The sequence below is a fragment of the Nyctereutes procyonoides genome, unplaced genomic scaffold (genome assembly GCF_905146905.1).
Source record: "Nyctereutes procyonoides isolate TBG_1078 unplaced genomic scaffold, NYPRO_anot_genome, whole genome shotgun sequence".
In the NCBI taxonomy this organism is placed as follows: Eukaryota; Metazoa; Chordata; class Mammalia; order Carnivora; family Canidae; genus Nyctereutes; species Nyctereutes procyonoides.
Window position 1 is genome coordinate 15,922,836 of NW_026575042.1, and position 21,730 is coordinate 15,944,565.

The 21,730-nt window shown below is 40.3% G+C and overlaps 1 protein-coding gene across 1 annotated transcript in view; it reads right to left on the bottom strand.

Annotated features, from left to right (window-relative positions):
* Nucleotides 1-534: 534 nt before the first annotated feature.
* The window catches only part of LOC129507317 (proline-rich protein HaeIII subfamily 1-like), a 168,801-nt gene continuing 147,605 nt past the window's right edge, over nt 535-21,730 (bottom strand). Inside the window, exons 6-7 of the mRNA XM_055321658.1 lie at nt 1,647-1,779; nt 535-1,541 (exon numbers count right to left, since the gene is read on the bottom strand). Coding sequence (XP_055177633.1) covers nt 1,690-1,779 — 90 coding nt within the window. The 3' untranslated portion in view covers nt 535-1,541; nt 1,647-1,689. The remainder of the gene's footprint in view (nt 1,542-1,646; nt 1,780-21,730) is intronic.

The window sequence follows — 21,730 nt, forward strand, 5'->3', positions numbered from 1 at the left end:
GTCAACCATAAGGACTTACAGTGTTCTTTCAAATCTCTAACAAATAAAATAATCGCCATTTACTGAGTCCTGCCATATCCCAGTATGTTTACAACATGTATGGTGTCAACCATGTGATGTCCTTTTATAGGTGCTTACAACCATAACTACAGGAAAAATCATCATTCCCATAGTGTGTGTGTGTGTGTGTGTGTGTGTGTGGAATTTGAAGTATTAAGAGTGTGCAGCTTGTTCTGGAGCCTCAGAGAAATAAATGGGGGCTCCAGAATGAGATGGCAGCACACTGGCCTAACTAGGCTGTGCCATGACTAGAGAGGTCCAGAGTTGACCAGAATATGAAGAAGGGAAGTTGACCACACACACAGACCCCACATGGAGACAACAGATGGCTCTGGAGACATTACTGAAAGAGCAGTAACACTGCGTCCGGCTCGATCTCTGACAGGTCAACCACTCAAAGGTCTACCCTGGACTTTCTTACAAAGCACTGAGGACACAGTGTTGCAAGAAATTGACAGAGACCTTGTTGCTGAGTCAACCAAAGGTGTTTTATTGCAAGGCAGGCACAGTTACAGAGCATTAAGTCAGAGACGCCACAATTTCCGTCAACCCAAACACAGAAGGAGACCTTGTTCTTGGATTCCTCCAAATTGAGCAGATCCACAGACAGACCTGAGCAACCCTGTTGACGAGGTCAGTTGATCTCCAATTCCTGCTTTGCCTTGGAAAATGGCATTTCCAAACTGTCCATTTATTGTTGGTTAGCTTACATTCAGGGTATTTGAAGCCACTTTTGATATTTTGTGATTTCTCACCATTCTAACTATAGGATCAGACAGGAATTAAATTTCAACCTACAAGGTTTGTGTTTCTTTGTAGTGTAACATATATATCAAATAGCATGCAAGAGCCCCAGGTATAATGTATGTTTGATTATGTTTCAACTCCAAGCGATACCACATTGAGATCGCTTCAGTAGCTAAGCAAATGTGACTCGGGCCATTACCTGGATCCAAAACTTGGGGGGAAAAAAGAAAGAAAGAAAATGTATTTTTAATCTAAGGATCAGTACTACACAAATCAAATCATGCAGCCCCATTTACCAAGTAACCTGGGATTGCAATTCCGAAAATCCTCAGGGAAAGAATTTGTTCATAAACAAGGCAAATTTCAGCAACAGAATTATACTTTCCAAAGCAATTCTTTTCTTACAGTTCTCAGGGCCAAGGGAAGAAAAAGACAAGACAGGGGTGGGGGTAGAGGTGGGGGAAGGATAAAAAAGGAAAGAAAGCCAACCATTCCAAAGTATCCAGAACTGTGTTATGCAGGTGATGGAAAAGCAAAAACAGTCCAATCAGGAAGCACATGTATCTCAGAGAGCTTCAGTCTGAAGGGGTGCTGGGCTCGAGTCCCACTCTGAGTGCTTCTTGGTTCCAGCTGCTGTGTTTCTGTCCTGGGGACCAGCAACATCTCCCTCACTGTCCTTCAGCAGTTCCCCCAGACACCTGAGAAGGTGGTCTTCCTCTGGCCAACAGCGGAGCCTGTGGAAGGACACACGGGAAACAGCCCATCAGGCCCGGGCCCAACCATCTGACAGCTCAAGGCCGATGGAGTCAAGGGCAGAGGGAAGAGTGATGTTTCCTCACCTCCTCCAGGCTTCCTTCCTGCCGCCTCTCCAGAAGGGTGGCTTTATGCTTTGGAGCAGCCAATGGCTTGGAATCTTTGAGATCTTGTAGTGAACTCATTGGGGTACCCATCACCTTTCAGTCCATGATATCTCTGTTGACAAGAACATAAAATAAATACCCCTGCATCACTGGTCTATGAATCTTGAGGAGAAGGAGACACAACAGAGTAACACGGACACATGGAAAGGAGTGAAGGGAGAATGAGAGAGAATAAAACTCAGAAAGGATACTCTACCTGCCACCTTTCCCTGGAATTTCCCTAGGTGGTCGCATCCTGGACAGGAGGCTCCAGGTGAAGTCTAAGACCGCCCAGAGGTCTCAAAGTCTGAAAGGTCAGGAAGCATCATTCCACTGCCATGCAGGCACCTGAACCCAAAATTCAGCTCCTTGAGAACCTCAGCCAGCCTTGCCCCAATTCTCCTGAGTAGATCCTGTCACTGAAATACTACATAACAGAGAGCAAAGTGCAGTTGAAAATTAGCAGGAGGTTCTCCATCTTTCTTTGCCCCAGGGTGGTGGTGAAGGAAAGGGTGGAGGTGGGGTGGGAGGGGTATCAATAACCACCCAGGCTTCTCGTTAGTGATTTCAGTCTTAAACTTCAAACTCTCCATTTCCTACCCAGTGATAGAAGATTCCTCCAAGCCCATGGTCCAGGCCCTTAGGTTTAATCTAGCCTTGCTCGTTGAATCTACAGCATCATCCAGATCCTAAAGTTTCTATACCTGCATCAGGAGAATTCCAGAACTGAAGCATGCCAGACCCCTGGTTCCACCTGTGATCCCCCTTTCCCAAAACTCATGGGAAGTCCAGGGCTACCCCTCTGTCCTTCAGAGAATCTACCTCCTTGGAACACCGGGTAGGCTGCCCACCAGTGAAGAACACAGGCTAAGAATCACAAGAACTTACAGTACTACCAGGAAAGGTAAAGAGAGGAGAACTTACCCAAACCCACCCAGCTGCCAGTGTCATACCAAAGGGTAGGTGCTGGTGGGAATGCTCTGCCCTCAGCACACATGATAAAGAGGGTGCACTGTCTTGTAGAGGACTTAAAATCAATAATGAAATTAAGAGTTACTCTACTTTTTACTATAACCACGCACTGGCAAATCTAAGAATGCTGGTGACCAGAGAGTCCCTCCCACCCAGGCAAAACTCCACCCCAAACCCCCCCTCTCTGCAAACTATTCATGGTGTCCTCATCCTGTCAGAGTCTGTCTTTGTGCTCTTCCCTCTGCCTGGAATCTTCTTCCCCCATACTATCTGCCCACGTTACCAACTTTCAAGCTCGATTTTGGATGCTACCTCTTCAAAGAGGACAGTCATGACCTCTTGACTAGGAGTAATCCCTCTTCCTCTTAACTCCCGTGGCAATTTATCTATGTTCTTTTATTGTATTATAAAATACAATATATTGTATTATACTTGTATTATACTTGAACATGCAAAAATAATATCTTCCCTATCCATACATATCAAGATGCTGAGAAAAATATGTGGGGTTTGAAATTAGGCCTGGATTAGATTCCTAGGTCTCACCATGAACTAGTGGTGTGATACTGGGCTAGTTTACTTACCTCTTTAGTTTATTTCAACATCTATAAAATGAGGAAAGTATAACCCACCTCATAGGGCTGTTGCATTAAATTAGATCATACACACAAAATATTTAGCCTGAGATAATATACCGTTGACAGTTATTAGTTTCTCTACTCTCTTCATAAGGGTAGAATCTTCCTCTTTCCAACTCCTGCAGGACTTACTTACCCAGAAAAGTGGTAAAATGTGGAGGGTACTAAAAATGAGGGTAGGGAAGAGCAACAATATAGGCCCATTTGGAGGATTCAGTGAGGGAGTGTATGTTAAGTTCTTAGATCAAAACCTGGTACATAGTATGGGTTAAAGGAATGTATATTAAATAGAATATTTAATACAATGTTCTGTGAGTTAATGTAGGATTTCCTGACTCCATAAAGCATGCCAAGTATCAATTATCAAGATATTCCTTCCCTTGCTTCAAACTTCTTCCTCTCTTCATCAAATGATAATAAAAGGTAAATAGGGGGATGCCTGGGTGGCTCAGCGGTTGTGTGTCTGCCTTCGGCTCAGGTTGTGATCCTGAAGTTCTGGGATCGAGTTCCACATCAGGCTTCCTGCATGGAGCCTGCTTCTCCCTCTGCCTATGTCTCTGCCTATCTCTGTGTCTCTAATGAATAAATAAATAAAATCTTAAAAAAAAGGGGGGGGGGGAATAGCGACGTTTCTGAAAGTAGAACTTTCAGAAAATCACATAATGTTAGAGCTAGGAAACCCTTTCTCCCCATAGGTAACACATGCTGAGAACTTGTGATGTGTGAGGTACCAAACTAAGAAATTTACAGTGTCTTACTTAACGTTCATCTGAACCCTGTGAGGAGCTGCCCTGACTATTTCTATTTTACAGATTTGGCAAATAAGGCCCAGGGAGGTTAAGGAAACTGCCTGTGGATGCACAACCAGTAAAATGCAGAGCTGGGCCTGTTAACGAGGTTAAGAATCACACTCCCACTCACTATGGATGTACTGTAGCACTTTCTGTGAGAAGGGAGATGTTGTGTGCTAATATGGTAGTCATGAGCCATATGTAGCTCCTGAGCTCTTGAAATTTTCCTACTTGGTACTGACTCATGTGTCAATGAGAAACTGACTTTTAAATTTTACTTAATGCTACTTAATTTAAATTTAAGCATACTGCTGTACTGGACACTGCAGGTCTACTATACCTTGAAGACCTTGCAGAGACCCCCTGTTTTGATGTTAGAGATGACTTGATTTGCCCTAGACATAAAGTCAGGGCAGAACCTTCAGAGGGGGAAATAGGGGTTTGCTAATTACAGAGCAGCATAGGATTGGAGCAAGATACACTTGGGTTGGAAATGCAGGTTCTTTCATTCACTGGCTGTGCCCACAGCACATTAGTCAATGTTCCTGGGCATCTGATCTCTTTTTAGTTAAGGAGGCATAATACCACTTCTAGGGTCAAAGTGATCAGCAAGTAAAACAGCATATGGAGAGTGCTTAGCACATACTTGGTATAATTTAAGGGGAAGTTGTAGCACACATACACACATAACTTATAAGAATTCCTCTCTCAAGATGCCTGGTTAGCTCAGTGGTTGAGTGTGTGCCTTCGGCTCAAGGCCTGATCCTGGGGTCCTGAGATCAAGGGGAGCCTACTCTTCCCCCTCTGTCTGTGTCTCTGCCTCTCTGTGTGTGTGTCTCTAATGAATAATAAAATCTTTAAGAAAAATTCTTCTCTCCATGCTCAGTGAGAGAGCAGAAGAAAGTAGTATCAGTGGTGCAGGGGAGAGGTGTTCCACCTGCATTCCACTCAGTATACATGTGTTTGTCACAAGTCGAGCACAAGATGGGAAATACAGATGCTTTCTCATTTCAACAGGCTCTCAGGGTCTTAGTGCATGATTCTAGTGTTTATATGTGATTTTCCCTTAATGCCCTGACTTTAGAACTTAATCACCACCTCACCCCATGTTAAATAATGATCCTTAATGTTATTCTGCACCAAGTTCTTATGTGCAGGCTATTATTATGATTATTTCCATAACCCAGTAGCAACACTCCTTATCCCAGGCAGCTCTTGGCTACATTCTTCTTCTTGCTAGCTAGCTCACTCAAATGCACATGAACTCTCTCTTTTCTCTTTTGTGTGTATACATACATTTATGTTCTCTCTCTGGGTTGGTTTTTAACTTAACTGTGTTTCGCCTCCAAACCCACCCTGCTTCATAGTGCTGGGGCCCTGCAAAAGCACATCTCTCCTGGGCCGCAGGCTCCCTGTTAGGTCTGCCCGTAGTGGGAGGAGAAGGAACTGGCTCCTATGAGATTCCTATTCTGTCACATGGCTCCAGCGAGAACTCTTCACAGTGGCAATAGCAACTGGTTCCAGTCAGAGCAGCTGACTCCACTTTGCAGTTTCTATTTCCAGCCCCCTTCAGAGATACCAGCACAGCCAGCTAGTGCTCCCTCCTCAGAAGTCTGGGTTCTCCATCTGCAGGGCCCATCATCCAAGTATCTAAGTTTTCATTACCCTAACTTCTTTCCTTTGTTCCCCGAGCCCTAGAGGTCCAGCTGCTTCCTGCACTCTGTGACCCCTGTTGGATTATTTAACACCTGGCTAACAAGTGATGAGGTTCAAGAAATGCCATCCCAAAACGTGCCACCTTGGCATCCTGAATATTGTAAACTGAAATCTGAGATAATAGCAGAAGTGGTAAGGTCACTCTCTTCTCTGTCTCCTGTCTCTCTTCTTCCCTGAAACAGGTCACTGAGCCCTCCTGTGAGAGGTGTCCTCTCTATGCCTGGAGAAAAGGAGCACCCTCATCTCTAAAGACAAAGGGACACCTAGAAGAATTTTATCAAGGAGCCTTGCTTAGTTTCCCCCAGGTTACTATGATTACTCCCTAGTCTTTGACCTCTCACATCCCCCCACCACTGCTCACTCTTCATCCTGCCTTGCTGAGAAATTCACAGCTCTAACCACTGTTGTGGGTCTTCATTTCTTTGTGAAGGCTCCATGTCACATAACATTTATATTGAATAAATCTATATTCTTTTCTCCTATTAATCTGTCCTTGTCAGCTTACTTTTCAGACAGAGGCAGGGACTCTGAAGAGTCGAGGAAAACTTTTTCCTCCCCTACAAAAGTCTTCATAGTAAATCTTCCTGTTAAAGTAACTTGTTTAGCTTCTGTCTTCTGACCGGATCCAACCTGATACACTATTCCTCTCCCACTTCCACAGACAATCTATGTTACTGTGTATATAAGAATATATGAACATGTCTTACTTTTATTTTCCCCACATAAAAGTTATCAATAAATTATTAACATATCCTGGCACTTCTATTCTAGATCTTCTCTGCCTAGCATGTAAACACAGGATAGAAAAAAAAGGAATAGAGCACATCAAATAACATAATTTGATGTATCAGAGAGTAATTAACCCCTGAGGTGCAATCTCTGGGAGCTCATTCCTGGGCACATCTGCCAGGGCAGCTAAAAATCAGGTAAAACACATGGACATTTCCATTAACAAAGATCAACACATGGGAGTCACAGCAGGGGCATTTGCTAAAGCCTGGGATGCAGACCTTCTGTGGCAATGCATCAACAACTATGTCAGATGAACGAGAGCCCTCTGCAACGCTGCAGCCTTTGACAGGTTTCACTGCCCCCATCTGCCAGCTCTCTAGAGAAGGTACACACACAAGACAATACAATACAAAGCAATGCAAAGCAATGCAACAGAAGAGGAGACTGTACTGTATTAGAACCATTCCCTTTAGAGATACTGACCACTCCCTGACAATGCTGCCAGTCTTATCCTTTATAAACATAGCAGGAGACTTGGGATGAAATCCCCACTGCTTATTGGTCACTGCCTGCCTCTTCAACCTAAGTGAGCTGAAGAAGCACATATTGTTCTCCAATCACATGTAGTTTCCATTCTTCTGGAATGATCCCTGTGGAAGAATCAGGTCTTCATGCCACAGATAAAGTGACTGTCTATAATCCACAGTGTGGCTAACCTACCTGCTAGCCCAACATCATCCATAGCCAACATATGCCTACTAGAACACTGGGTGTCCTAACTTGGTGGAGCAGCCATTACAACCTGAATCCTCAGGCTCCAAATCGCCTCCCATCTCAACATGCTTCAGCTGGTACCTTCTTCCCAATGTCAGGTGAACCATATTCTATTGAGGAACTCATATAAGAAAGCCTATGGGTCTGGCTTCAACATCACCATTAATCCAGGCCTTCATAGACAGTGTTTTCTTCTCAGTGTTCAAAACCTCTCTCTCCTTTCCTGTCCAAGCCATTGCTTCCATTAATATATATAAATGTAGCAGAAGCTATCAATATCTCCCCCCTACTCCGTATTCTTCAAGCCTTTCCAAGGCCAACCTCCAGCTGCCATTAGCTGCATCTCTTTGCATGAGAGTGTTCTCCAAAAACTCTCTCTCTGGGCATGGCAGGCCAGGAATGTGCGGGTTACTGGTCCTGAGAGGAGTCCTCAACCAGAGGCTGACAGTCCAGATGATAATGATAGGGTGTGTGTCTTGGCTGTTCCCCAAAAGTTCCCCATAGGGCTTAAGCCTAAGTGTCCATCATCATCCATAGCTGGCTCAGGAACACATCCTTTGTTGGCTGCCTTTATAGCGCTTATCTTCCTTTCCTTTCCCTCTTGGTGGTGTTTCCAAAACTTCTCAAAAAAACTATTTGCTCTTAAATCCTTATCTTGAGGTCATTCCTGGAGAACCAAAACTTAGGCAGCAGAAAACGGTCTTTTTCCAATTCCTGTTAATTCAAAGCATTTTAGCAAATGCTTTAATTTTATATACATATTAATATGTGAACATAAATATGTGTTCCTAGGCTTCTTTAATTGGATTTATAAATAATGAACAATATATGTCTGGCTGACATTTGAATTTTCCTGTATTTTGCTTTGTGCTGGTTCTGTCCCCCCGCTAAGTTGATAAGATGTTCAAAGGCCAGGAGTGCATCGCCTCCCCCTTCTATAATTTTCCACAGTGCCTGGCATGATGCTCCACAGAGTGAATATTCAATCAGGGCTGACAGACAAGAGGCCACAGAGGTCAGGTCCGTTTGTCCCATGGGCTTGTCAAAGGTGAGATAGCTCCTAAGAGAAGGAAACTGTGACGCTATTTTCAACCCTTTGAAGGATGAGCCTGGAAACCCGGAATGGAAGCTGGCACTGAGACAGGGCATCAAGTCAGGACACCAGAGTCATGGGGCACGTGCTAAGCCCTCCAGCCACATAGGATGAGAGATGCTGCATTGTCAGATATTTCTCTTAGCCTGTTCCTGAGTGAGAGTCCAGCCAGAGGCAAAGTGAGCTAGACAAACTAGACAGAGCACTATCAGGTCCATCTCCAGGAAATCTTTTCCAAAAATTCTGGGCCTTTGCTGAAAAGGCTGGGCCTTCTGATTAAGCACCTCAAAATTGATCACAGAACTGGGTGCTAATAGGTGAGGGACCAAAACAGATAAAGAGGAAGCCCTACTTGACCCATCTTACACTCCAAAAATGATGGTTTAGGGGACAATTAGCAGAGGCACACAGTAATAAAAATTAGTACCTCTAACTACAAATGCCCCTACCTTTCCTTCAGGCTCTCATCCCTCTCCCGGGCCAGGAGGACTTTATGCCCTTTCCATTTATCTATTTCCTTTCCCAACCAGAATAAAATCTAGTTTATCAGACATCCTAGACCTCAAATCTTTATTAACTGGCTTGCTCAGGATACAAAGATTTTAAGGGACCTTCTGAATAAAAGAAAGGTGAAATGACACTCAGTGTTATTTCAGAACTGAGTATTCTGTTGCATTATTTTCTAAGCCTTTTACAGCTGACAATCCAAATAAGGTATTGATTAAACAGATCACTCCATATCCCCAATTTGGCTGCTAAGAGACTTCCCTGTAATATCTTTTCAATCCTTTCTGGTTGAATCTAGTGCCTCAAGAGTGAATGGCCGGTGGAAACCTCATGCACTCAGCATCCCAGAGGCTCTGCACAGCTCCTGGTACATAGGACAGGCCTGCCCACAAAATGGAGCTATCTACCAGTTAGGGGATTCTAAAAGAATATTTCTAAGGCTTTATCTGGGAAAATCACACCAACATATGGCTTTACATAAATGCTGATTGAGGAAACTGAATTCTCCAGCAGCTTTCTAAGACTAATTCTTATTTCAATAGAAAGCCCAGCCCTTTACACAGCCTAGACTGGTTTGTTTGCTCACTCCACCCCCATCACATGGGAACTTGAAGAAGCCACAATGACAAGTGGACAGAGCAATGGGTAATTCATCCAGAAATGAATGGCAAACAGAATAATAAAATGCTGTCACAATGGCCAAAAAGAAGTCAGAATCAAGAAGGGCATGGAAAGGAATCACAATGACAACTAGAGATTTCTAAGCACCAAATATGAAGGCACATATGATGTACTTTCTTAATCTTCCTCTAACTTCTACCCCTATCTATACAGAAATGAACTGTCAGCCAGATAAACTCACTCAGGAAACAAATAATCATTTGCATGATACATAGATACAACAGCCAGAGCTATCAAGTCTCAGAGTGAAGATCTAAATGATCTGGTCCGTTCAGATGAATTCTGCACATTGTTTATGGGAAAAATTCACTACTCAATTTTCTCACACATGAGAAGTACAAGCCAATAGAACGAATGTTTAATTACAGTCACCTTCAAAGCTCCAGGTCTACTGAAAGAGAACCATGGCAGAAGAGAAAAAGGGAACACATTTCCATTAGGCTTACTGACTCCCTGGGTTTCTTGCATGCCTGAGTGCCATTACAGAAAGAAAATTATATCCTAGGTTGCCAATGATTTTACCCACACAGAAGGAAGACTTCAGCACTTTTTTAGGATTCATGTTATAAAATATTCCATACTATCCCAAATTGTGCTCAACTTTGCATTCATCACTGCCTATTTAACCTGTAGCAAGTTATAAGATTAAACATGGCCCCATGTTTGCCTTATTAATGTCTAATGTCTCCAAAAATTAAAGGGTAGTTTATTTGAGGTCAATTCTCATCCTGCCTAGTCTCTCCTGTAGTCCATGATAGTTCAGTATCTCCCCACCTTAGAGTTACAGCAATTCCTTTCCTTTACCCCAAAACTGCATTTGTCCTTGACAGTTTCTGGCTGTTAGGGGTCAGGAAAAGAAAAGAGATTATTTATCATAAAGTGTTTTTATGACATTGATGCTCAGATCCTCAAAGAAGCCTAGAAGCTCCTATTTGAACATCTTTATACATGTCCTCAACCTGCAGTATGAACTCCCTGAAGGCCGAAGCTGTTTTTCATACATTTTCCTTTTGTGGTCTCAAAATACCTAGTACAGTGCTGAGGATTGAGTTAAAGTGCCTATCTTTTCTAATAAAAAGTTCTGGAGCTCACTGTCACAGAAGCTCCAACTTGTAGCTGCCCAACTTGGATCAGGAATTCCCAGGCTTCCATGGGTTTAGGTAGGTCCTAGAGAAGTGTCCCAGATAAAGATGGTGCCAATGAGTCTCCTGGGGGCCTTCTCTTTTTTTTTTCTCATTTACTCCTCACTCACTTTTGCCTGTAACTCACTGAAGACTAGGAACAAGATCTCAAATGCCAAAAAGCTCTATATACACGTCACTGAGATGGGTACTGCACAGACGCTGCTAGATCATCACAATGGGGAAAGAGGTCCCAGGAAGCCCCTGTGGCTGCCCCAGTCCAAGGCACAGAGCACACCCAGGAGCTTTCAGTCTCCTAAACTTAATCCCTTCCCCCTTGGTTCCCTGTAGACTGCTGCTCCCCGGAAATGGGAACAGAGAGGGTACATTGGTCTTTCCTTGGCCTTGGGAATTCTAGAAATGGAGCTTGTTGACTTGCCTGAGAGACATCGAGGAAATAAGAGAGAATTCTACTCATTAGTGAGAGGTGCTGGTAATATGTAATGGGTACTTCCCCAACTAATGCAACTTTAGACAAATCTGGGTTTCAAGTACCTCATCTATAAAATGCAAACACTAAAACTCTTGATTATATTGAACATCTCATATTCAGACATCAGGCTCCTTGCATTTGCTCTAATCCACTGGAGCTATCAATGAGAATGTCCCTTTTACTGGAGCTCAAATAAGGTTATGAAGGTCAGCTTCCAAAATGGGTTTAAGTGAGTTTTTCCACCCATGTCTATACCAGTAAATTTCCAATCTATCAATCGTTCCAAAGCCGTGACCCAGAGGAACCAAGTTCCCAGGCAGGAAATGAATATAAACAGAGTTCACATTCGTCTGTGTGTGGTCTACTCAGATGCAAACAGATTATTCAACCAGGGCAAACACATGAGGTGCCAGCATCAAACCCAAATGGTGACAGAGCCAATTACGATTCAGCTTGCCTTGCTGATTTTGAAATGTCACTTATGCTGAAGAAATGCTGTCCATAAAAGCCCTGCAAAAGAGAAACAACACCACTATCTATGACTTTCACTGGCTATCATGAGCAAGAAGCCAAGTAGGATCACCAACTTGCTTTGCTATCCAACAAACCTTTAAATTCCTTGGTTTTAGAGAAGTAGAAATCTTTAATGCAGAAGTCAAAAACTCTTATGAACACAAAAGCTTTGGAGGTAACACAGACAAAGGAAAAAGGCTGGGTGGGCACTGTGTGAAACTTGAAAGCACACCATTCACTTCCAGTGTTCATTTGCCATGGAAGGATTACGGCCTAGGGATGCCAGATCTTTCCATTTTTCAAAAAAAGCCAGAAATCTAGATTATTTATAGGAATCTTTCTGACATTAAAATGTTGGCAACTATAATTTTTTTTTAATTACCATACAGGCAAATAAGACACATCAATGGGCCAGATTGGGCTTGTAAGTTGCCAAATTCCCAGGGTTTCTCTGACAGAGAGAGCTAGAATGTAAGGCTGTTGAGAGGATCACATCACAACTGGCTACACTACATGAAAAGCACTCAGTACAATGGCCAGTATGTTAGACTATGACACACTTTACCTTCAATTCCCTCAACGGAAAATATAGGATAATAATGATTTTACCTCAAAAGCAGCTGTCATTTGAATTATGTGGGATAGTACAAGCAGAGGGCTTAGCACAGTGTCTGATAGAGTAAGTGCTCAATAGCATTTGTTGTTGTTATTATTTGTAACCATGAAGCAAGCTTTAAAACCCTAAATTTTACCAACATGGACACAGTGACCCACAGAGAACCACTAGTTAAATCTCTGCAAGTATGTAGCAAAGTCAAAATCAAGAAACAGGTTTCCTGACCCCTGACCAGCAAACTTTTCCATGAAGCTCTGGTTTCCACTAAACTCTTAGCTCACAAAGTACTCATTCTCTGTATTAATTTCACCAATATAGTCAATAAAAACAATAGGCTGGTGTTATTTTTGTTTTTGTTGTTAATGATTGATGAAGTTGATATGATGGAGTCTTAATTTATTGACAAAGGGAGAAGGGGCAAGGAAAAAAAAGCCTTTATTATATAAAATCCAAAGGATCAACTAATTTTCTTAAGAAGAAAAAACTCTACTGTATGAAGTGACCTGCATTCTGATTAATTATATAAAAATCTGAATTTTGTTCTCTTTTCCCAAGATAGTCTTGAAACTGATAGTCCTTATGATCACAAACAGTAATATGTTTGATGTCTGCAGGAAAAAAATGTTATTCTATTTAGGTAGACAAACAAAATTATCCCAAGCCGCTGTTTGGGTAAACAGGGCTTAAGAATATCAACACTGTCAAGGTAAAACACTCAGGAATCCAGTGCTATCTTATATGAAAGTAAACTGCATAAAATGTTTGGAATCCAAGGTAAGAGACAGTATTATAAAGAATCAACAGAACTGACAGTTCTCAAAACATCAAGTTCCCTTTAAACGTAGGCCTGAAAATATGGCCCTGTTTGTTAAAATTTCTTCATTGCCTATTTTCTCTCATTGATCCCACTCCCATTTTCATAATCTATTCTTCACACACTGTCTTCCATTAGGACCTTAGTCTCTAAAATCGGCCCTTGTTTCTCAAAGTCCCACCTACGCTCCATGACCACCACAATGAGATGAGTCTATTCAGAAAGTCTATGTGAAGCACACACAGCATCACCGTTTAACCATACTCTTGGAAGACCCATAGGGAGTTTTGGTCCTTCTCTCACAGAGTTCTTTCCTTCAGCTTCTCTCATATTTACCAAGCTTCTCTTCTGTTTAAAGACGAAGAACTGGGAGCCAACGCATTCAGGCCCATTCATTCAAAAAACGGCATTGTTGGGTAGCCATGTTTACCTCTATCTAGGTAGGACCGTAGTGCTGAAACAGCAGAAATAGCAACAGTGAATAAATTTCATACTCCTCAAGGCTTGCTTCCAATCATCTTTTCCATCTATTTATGCCTGATTCTATCAGAGTTAGTCTCCTATTAGTAATACGCTCTGGCTCATCACAGTTTGCTTTTACTAGTATTAAGTATGCATCCCTTTATCTCCTTGACTATATTTTAAGTTTCTTGAGAGAAGGGACTGAGTGTCATTGACATTTGGAAACATTTCTCCTAGTGAACACTTAGTAGAATGTCCTGCACTTAGTAGGTGTCCTTGTAATAACTTGTGTAATTGAATTATGTCTCAAATTCATGTCTGGTCATCATTTTAATACACTTCAGCCTTTTAAAATTCTTCTCGGTGCTCTCACAGGAGAAAGTGGAGATTAATTCATTACTATGCTTGGCAAAGTGAAAAGCCCAAATTGGATCTGCTTTGCCCTTCTAGTTTGTTACACAGCTGGAACGTGAAGCTGGTTAGAAATCACATCCATCTAGGTTGGCAGATCTATCAGGATCCTGTTGAAGATATTAACATATGAGCTGGTTAGAACAGGATTTATGCATTTCCATCATAGGTAATGGAGATGAAAAGGAACCTGTCAAATCATAGGACCTATTTGTCTGCCCAAAAAGAGTGTTCAATTAAAACAATTATTTATATATATTCTGCAGAGCTTTAAAGACTTCATTCTTCATGTCCCCTTGGGAATCTGGCAAGGGACAAAGAGAAAGTCCATTTTTGCAGGTGAGGAAGACAGTAATTCAATGAATAATCCCAGATTCCTTGGAGACTGAAGCTTTGTCCCTTGAGCTCAGATGATGGAAATGGAAATGGTTAGGCCACAGATTTTAAGATAAAGATTCTTTGGCAGGTTTATATGTTTCTAATCAGAGTGTAAGAGCTAATTGCAATGAAGTTTACTGTCATTTTATAGGCATGGCTTTATAGAATGAGGCTATTTATTTCTTCCTAAACACTGTATACAATTCAGATGTTCAGTTGCCAGTGGAGGGGTAGTGCCTTAACAATGGTTTCACAGACTGAACTAGAGATATAAATAGTAAAATCATTCCACTTAGGTAAAGTTCCCCCCACCCACACACACAAAATAGACTTGTTTATTAAAACAATTACCTTTCCTTATATTTAGTCAAACAATATACAGTACAATAGCAAAAGAAATTTAAACACCTAAGTAAAATGAGATGCCACATTTACAAACTTTACATCATTATTAGTCACTACTCAATCTAAACATGATCATAAATACAAACTTGATGAGGTCTTATGCTATCCTGAGTTCCTTGTCACCCCACCCCCCCACCTTGCTCTGTGTGATGGGCAAGTTCTTTGCTCAAAATCATTTATCCTCCAGCATTATGCCTAGACTCCATGTGGCCTTCCCTCATATTTAAGTTTTCAATTTCTCTAGCACTGAAATGAACAGAAAAATGCATTTTTCTTCTCTGCTGGACTACTTAACACAGAATATCCCCTCTTTCCCTTTCTAAGTGTCCTGGTTCCTTATCTCTTCATGGACTTTGCAAAAAGGATACAACAGGCAGCTGAGAGGTATGAAATAGTTTGTAAACACTTTACAGTTAATTTCTACCTTCTATAATGATATTAAGGAATCACTCTGTATATTACTTTGAGGTTTTTTCCGTAACCCTCCATATCTGCTGATTGGCTCACTCATACTCAGCTTACAGATATTACACTATTTTTAGAGGACTTGGAATTATTATCTAAATACCAACCTATTGCAGACCTTTTCCTTTAAAAACATGTAAATAAAATATTTTCTTTACACACATACACCACACACAAATACACACAGCACTTTAGTGCCCAAAGGAACTGCACTATATTAGACAGCTTGACATTTGTTTTTCCTAGGAGCTTATAATAAAATAGACAACACTGACCCAGACATGTAGTAGGCATTTGGCAAACACTCCCTACATCATTAAACTGAGAAGAAACAGTGAAATGTCTGTCCCATATACTGCAGCCCAAGGGCTTTTGAGGTAAGGAACAAAGATAGGTAAAGTCCAATAGCTAGTGACACCCATGGCCAGTAGGCTGAGGATGCTGAGAAACCATAAGTTCTTGGCCCATCAGACCAAAGCAAAGAGAACCATGACACCATTGCTTGAGAAATTAAAAAGGAAGATAGTTCAAATGAGGTAAGAGATTATTAAAGGGAGAAATTCCAATAATTCTATCATAAAGATCCAAATAAACATAACAGGAATAGACTTTTAAATGATAATACTAACCAAGTGGCTGCAGAGAAAGCTCTATGATGAGCTTATCTTTTTAAAGGGTGAGAACGAAGACAAAAAAAAAATGTGCAATGTAAAAGATGCACACAAATGGTCAGGCTAAAGCAGAGAAAGAAGCAAAGGTTTTTAAAGAAAAATATAAAGAAACATGAGCACCTTTTTCTTCTCTTTCTTTTAAACTCAAGCCAAAAAGGAAAATGGGTAGAGGTGGTTCGGCTAACAGTAGTGTAATTAATGTTCATAGCAGAGAAGGAGCTCCACTCTTTTGCTGTTTTCTCTATTAGAATAGTTTTCAAACAAAAAGGGCCAAGGATAGCAAAGAGAATATGTGTTTATTTACCAGCTGGTTATTTATTAACTCTCAAATGCCAAGAATTGGGCTACCCTTTGGAAACTCTGGAGAATAAGACAAACATGGTCTCTGCCTCCATGAAACTTGTACTCTGGTGACATTAAAATTGAAGGGAAATATGACTGTTCCCTTAATACAATCACACACAGATACTGCAAAGTTAGCAATGAAGTGATCTCTCACTCCTTTGCCAACCTTGGAGTTTTGAAGATTCATTTTATTAAGAGAGCTGTCAGATTTCTTTACAATGTCTAATAGATGATGAGAAAATAGTAATGGAGAACTTGACAGAGTTTGAGACTCCAGAACCCAATAAATCATATGAGAAAATACTGAGAGACTTTATGGGGTAACTGTAGAAGACTTGATGAAGTAAACACTTTTAAAATTTTTTTATAGGAATGTCAAAAACCACAGAAGTATTTAATGTGTTTTTTTTTGTAAACAATTCTAATGATACAGAGAGATTACAGAAGACAAAGTTAAGAGATCATAGTAATGTTATAACTGGGTTCTGGTACACATGTCTTATGAGCATGCCCATACAACTGTGTGCATCTTTTCCTAGCCCTGCACATTACAGCTTGAACTTGGCCAACGTGGGAGTATTTACACCATGGAAAGTGGCAGTTGCTACAAAGGAGAGATTTTCTTTCTTCCTTTCCTTTCCTTTCTTCCCTCCCTCATCTCTTTTCGTCCCCTTTTTCTTGAGAGCCAGTGATCAAACATTTACCTGATCTCTGATCTCTTAATGCAATATGCTGCGGCTGCTACGGAACTGTTACCCAATGGGTTTCTTGGGTGTGTATACTTTTCATTTTCACAAATGCTACACCATTTTTTCCCTAATGTATAAATTTATACTGTGACCATAAGCATATGAAAGTATACATATGACAAAGTCCCATCAGTTATATGGTAAATGCTTTTAATTGTAGCTAATCCAAAAGGTGGAAAATTTTCGCTCCAATGTAGTTTTAATTTATGGTATCTAGACTACAAATGAGGTGACAAATATTTTTTATAAGTTATTGGCAATTTATAAGTTATTAGAAGTCCTTTCTTGAAAAAAAAAGTCCTTTCTCTATAAATGGACTGTTTATAGACTTTGTCCACTTTTTAAATTTAGTTCTTTATTTTTTATGTCATTTTGTCTGGTCATATTACTTCCATATAAACTTCTGTCATGTGTTAATGAATGTTTTTCCTGATTTATTTTTTATTTTTATGCTGTGTATTTGATATATTTTTCTCAAACATCTTTTGTTGACAAATTCACTCTCTTTCCTTGGTAATTCTTAGTTTTCTGGTTTTACTCAAACAGTTCCACTCTGCCCAAGCGTTATGGTCTGAATGTCTGTATCATCTCATCCAAACAGTATAGAGGTTCCTCAAAAAGTTAAAAAAAAAACTATCCCATAACCCATCAATTGCACTACTAAAGGATACAAACATAGTGATTTTAAGGGGCACCTGCACCCCAATGTTTATAGCATTGAGCAATGTCCATGATAGCCAATATACATACCCTGATGTGTAGAGCAGCATTATCAACAATAGCCAAACTATGGAGGGGGCCCAAATGTCCACGTACTGATGAGTGAAAAAAGAAGATGTGGTGTAAATATATATATATATATATTTATATATATATATATTTACACACACACACACACACACACAATGGAATGAATACTACTCAGCTAACAAAAAGAATGAGATCTTGCCATTTGCAACACCATGAATGGAACTAAAAGGTGTTATGCTAAGTGAAATAAATCAGAAAAAGACAAATCCATATGTTTTCAGTCATGTGGAATTTAAGAAACAAAACAGATGAACATAGGGAAAGAGAAGGAAAAATAAAATAAGATGAAAATAGGGAGACAAGCCATAAGAGACTCTTAACTACAGGAAATAAACTGAGGGTTGCTGGAGGGGAGGTGGGTTCAGGGGAGGGATAATTGGGTGATGGGCATTAAAGGAGGGTACTTGATGTAATGAGTACTGAGTGTTATATGCAACTGATGAATCACGAAATTCTACTCCTCAAACTCATAATACACTAGATGCTAACTAAATTGAATTAAAATTTAAAAAATTTAAAAAGGAGATTAAAAAACACAAATTCATATTTTTAAATCTTAATGCCTAATATGATGGCATGAGGAGGCTGGGTTTTGGGGAGGTGATTAGGTTACCAGGGCAGAGTTCTCACGAATAAGATTGATGTCCTTATAAAAGAGGCTCAGGAGAGCTCCCTTGCCTCTTCTGCCAAATGGGGATATAATGAAAGTTCTGCCACTTGGAAGGGGGCTCTCACCTGCCTGTGCAGCCACCTTGATATCAGATTTCCAGCCTCCAGATCTATGAGAAATAAATTTCTGTTGTTTATTTTTTTTAATTTTTTTTTTAGATTTTATTTATTTATTCATGAGAAACACACATAGAGAGAGAAAGAGGGGCAGAGACACAGGCAGAGGGAGAAGCAGGCTCCATGCAGGGAGCCCGACGTGGGACTTGATCCCGGGTCTCCAGGACCACACCCTGGGCCGAAGGCTGCACTAAACTGCTGAGCCACCTGGGTTGCCCTAAATTTCTGTTGTTTAAAAGCCACCTAGTCTGTGGTACTTTGGTAGAGCAGCCTGAACAGACTGACACCAAGGCATCATATGGGTAAGTATTAACAGCATGGGCTCTGTACTAGAACTGCTTCTGCTGAATCCCAGCTCTGTCATTTGAGTGTCAGTCTGCTCTCTCCAAGTCTCTATTTTCCCATTTATAAATTGGGCAAAAAAAAAAAATAGCACCTTTATAGAGTTATTTTGATAAATAAATATTTAACCATCTACTGTGAAATTCATTGTTCATCACTATTGTGCCCTGTCTTGAATTACCTATTCTGGTTCAATTTTCATTTGGTTATATTAGTTCATCAGGCACTTTCACAGATATAGCACAAGAACAGATTACAGTCTGAGGCTGTGCAGGTCTGACGATTTCTGTCTTTTCCCTGATTGGTGAGTGAAATCTCTGAGGAGATTCCTGACACCACTCCTCTTTATCAATAGCCTCTAGACATCCTGCTGACTTCTGGCTTCAATGGTTGCTGGCAAGTGCTGGTCTGATTCTTTCCCTACTAAGGAATTTCTTCCCTCTAGAAGCTCTGAAAAATTTGTCTCCTTGTCCTTCTAAAATTTCTAGGAAATATAAATATATACCATGTATTTCCTACATACACACACACACACACACACACCCTTATGTATTTATAACTCCAGTGTACACATATCCATATGTATCGTGGGTATATTTACATGTACATGTATATTTATACACGTGTACAAATATGTGTAGATATATGCATGTGTATGTATATACACATATGTAATATATATACACACATGCATACTTTATTCTTCAATGAAACTAGCCTGGACCTGGATTCTATTTTTTAAATAGAAATTTCAAGTCTTTTTTATCTTTAGAAACTTCTCCTTCTCCTTCTTCTTTTTATATTACTATTGTTCTTCCATCTGCTCGTTTCTTCCCTCCTGGATTTTTTTTTTTTTTTTTTGGAAGTTAAGTGTCTTGGAACTGCCTTCTATGCCTCTTCAATTTTTTACTCAGTATCTTCATTTCTTTATATTTTTGCTTTGTGTTATGACTGTTCTTCTAGGAATCTAATCCAGTCTTCAGAAGACTATTCTCCTTTCAAATTATCTGAATTTTTAGGTTTTCAAAGCATTTTTTTAATTGTAGAATTTGGAGATTCTGATTTTATCTCTTAAAAAATCTGGCTTTTTTGGTAAAGTTTGCATCTGTCTATTCCATTATTTTTATATCAATAAGAAAATCTTTCAACTGGTTTATTTGGCTATTACACACACTTCACCTCTCCCTTTCCAGGCACACAGTGGGACTGTACTTCCTGCCATAAGAAGTGTGACTTGCTTTTGCCATTAAACCATGAGAAAAGTATTAAGTGACTTCAGAGCAGAAGCTCTAAGGGCCAGTGTATGCTTCCTGACATTCCTTTCTCTGTGTCCCAAGCACCAATCATTGTCCTCGTTAGTGGTGTTTCTGTTGTCCTGAGCATTGTGGTAAGAACAACGATGCCACAGAAAGAGCCTTCCCTCTAGTCCTCAGTGAAAATGTAGCATGGGTGAGAATTAATCTCATTTTAAGCGACTTAGTTCTGGAAGTCATTTGTTATTGCAGCAAAGTTTAGTACACCCGGACTGATACAATCCGCTCAGTCTTTCTCTCTGAGTAAAATTTTGTTTTTCTAGTCACTGTTGAGTACTCCTTCAGTAACCAATAGAGAGACTAAGCAATTGGAGTTTCTCATGCAGTGGGAAACCATGAATGAACAGAAAGGGCTATCTTTTACACTAACAGACCAGCTAAGAATGAGCTAGCTCTCCTCAGATATGAGAATGAGTCCTTTTCTCTCAACTATCTTATATTTCAAGGGGCATTTTTTCTTTTGCACGTCAACCCCGTGAGCCAGTCAGCTTACCCATGTAGTAAAACAATATGTTGAAATGAGTCAGCAGGATTTGGGAGCCTGCAAAGAGGAAAAGCAACAAGTACAGAGATGTAGGTTCCTTGCAAAATCTTAGAAGTCATCAATTTGACAATCCCAATATTTATCGTGAAGCAACCCACCTTCTCTGTCACTTATCCTTTGACTCTTGTCCAATGACTATGAGAAGGAAGCTCTGCACCTGCTCTCTCAGAATTATCTGGGGAAGTGGAATCACAGACCCATCCTCAAGGGTCCTCTGGTCTTCTTACTTTGGTTGCTGTGATGCTCCAGAAAATTAAGAGGGATAGGTGGACAAAGTGCATGAGTAACCATCTTCACAGACCCCCATCTTCAGATTTAAAAAGAACAGGAGAGATGCCAGGTATCCTGAAAGAAATGAATGTCCTGATTTTTTTTAAAGCAATGGGGATGTGTGATGAGGAAAGAAAAACTTCAGAAACTGGTGAGCTTGATATCAAGCCTTAATTAAATTCTAATATGTATATTAAATAAATTGTGGCTGCTTCAAAAGAAGAAACGATTACCAAGAATTAGTATTTGTTTGCCCAGATAGTATTGCCAAACCTGGTTGATTCAGGGAAATATCATGGACATAAAATAACAAGCTTATCAAAAGATTTGACTGTTTCAAGGTATCCTTTTAAAGAAGATGAAGAAATGACTAGGAGTGAAATGGATTAATCACTGGCTGAAAGAAAAAGTTCCTAAAGAACATTGATTAATGACTTCAAGTCAATGTGGAAGAAAATCTGTATAAGTTACAGAAAGTTTTTATCCTTTTCAATGACATATATCAATGTCAGGCACAAGAGCAGAAAACTGGCTTAACAGAGAAGCTCATATAAATAAGAACCAGGGACTTTCATTAGCCACAAGGTCAAAATAACGCACAAATAATGCATG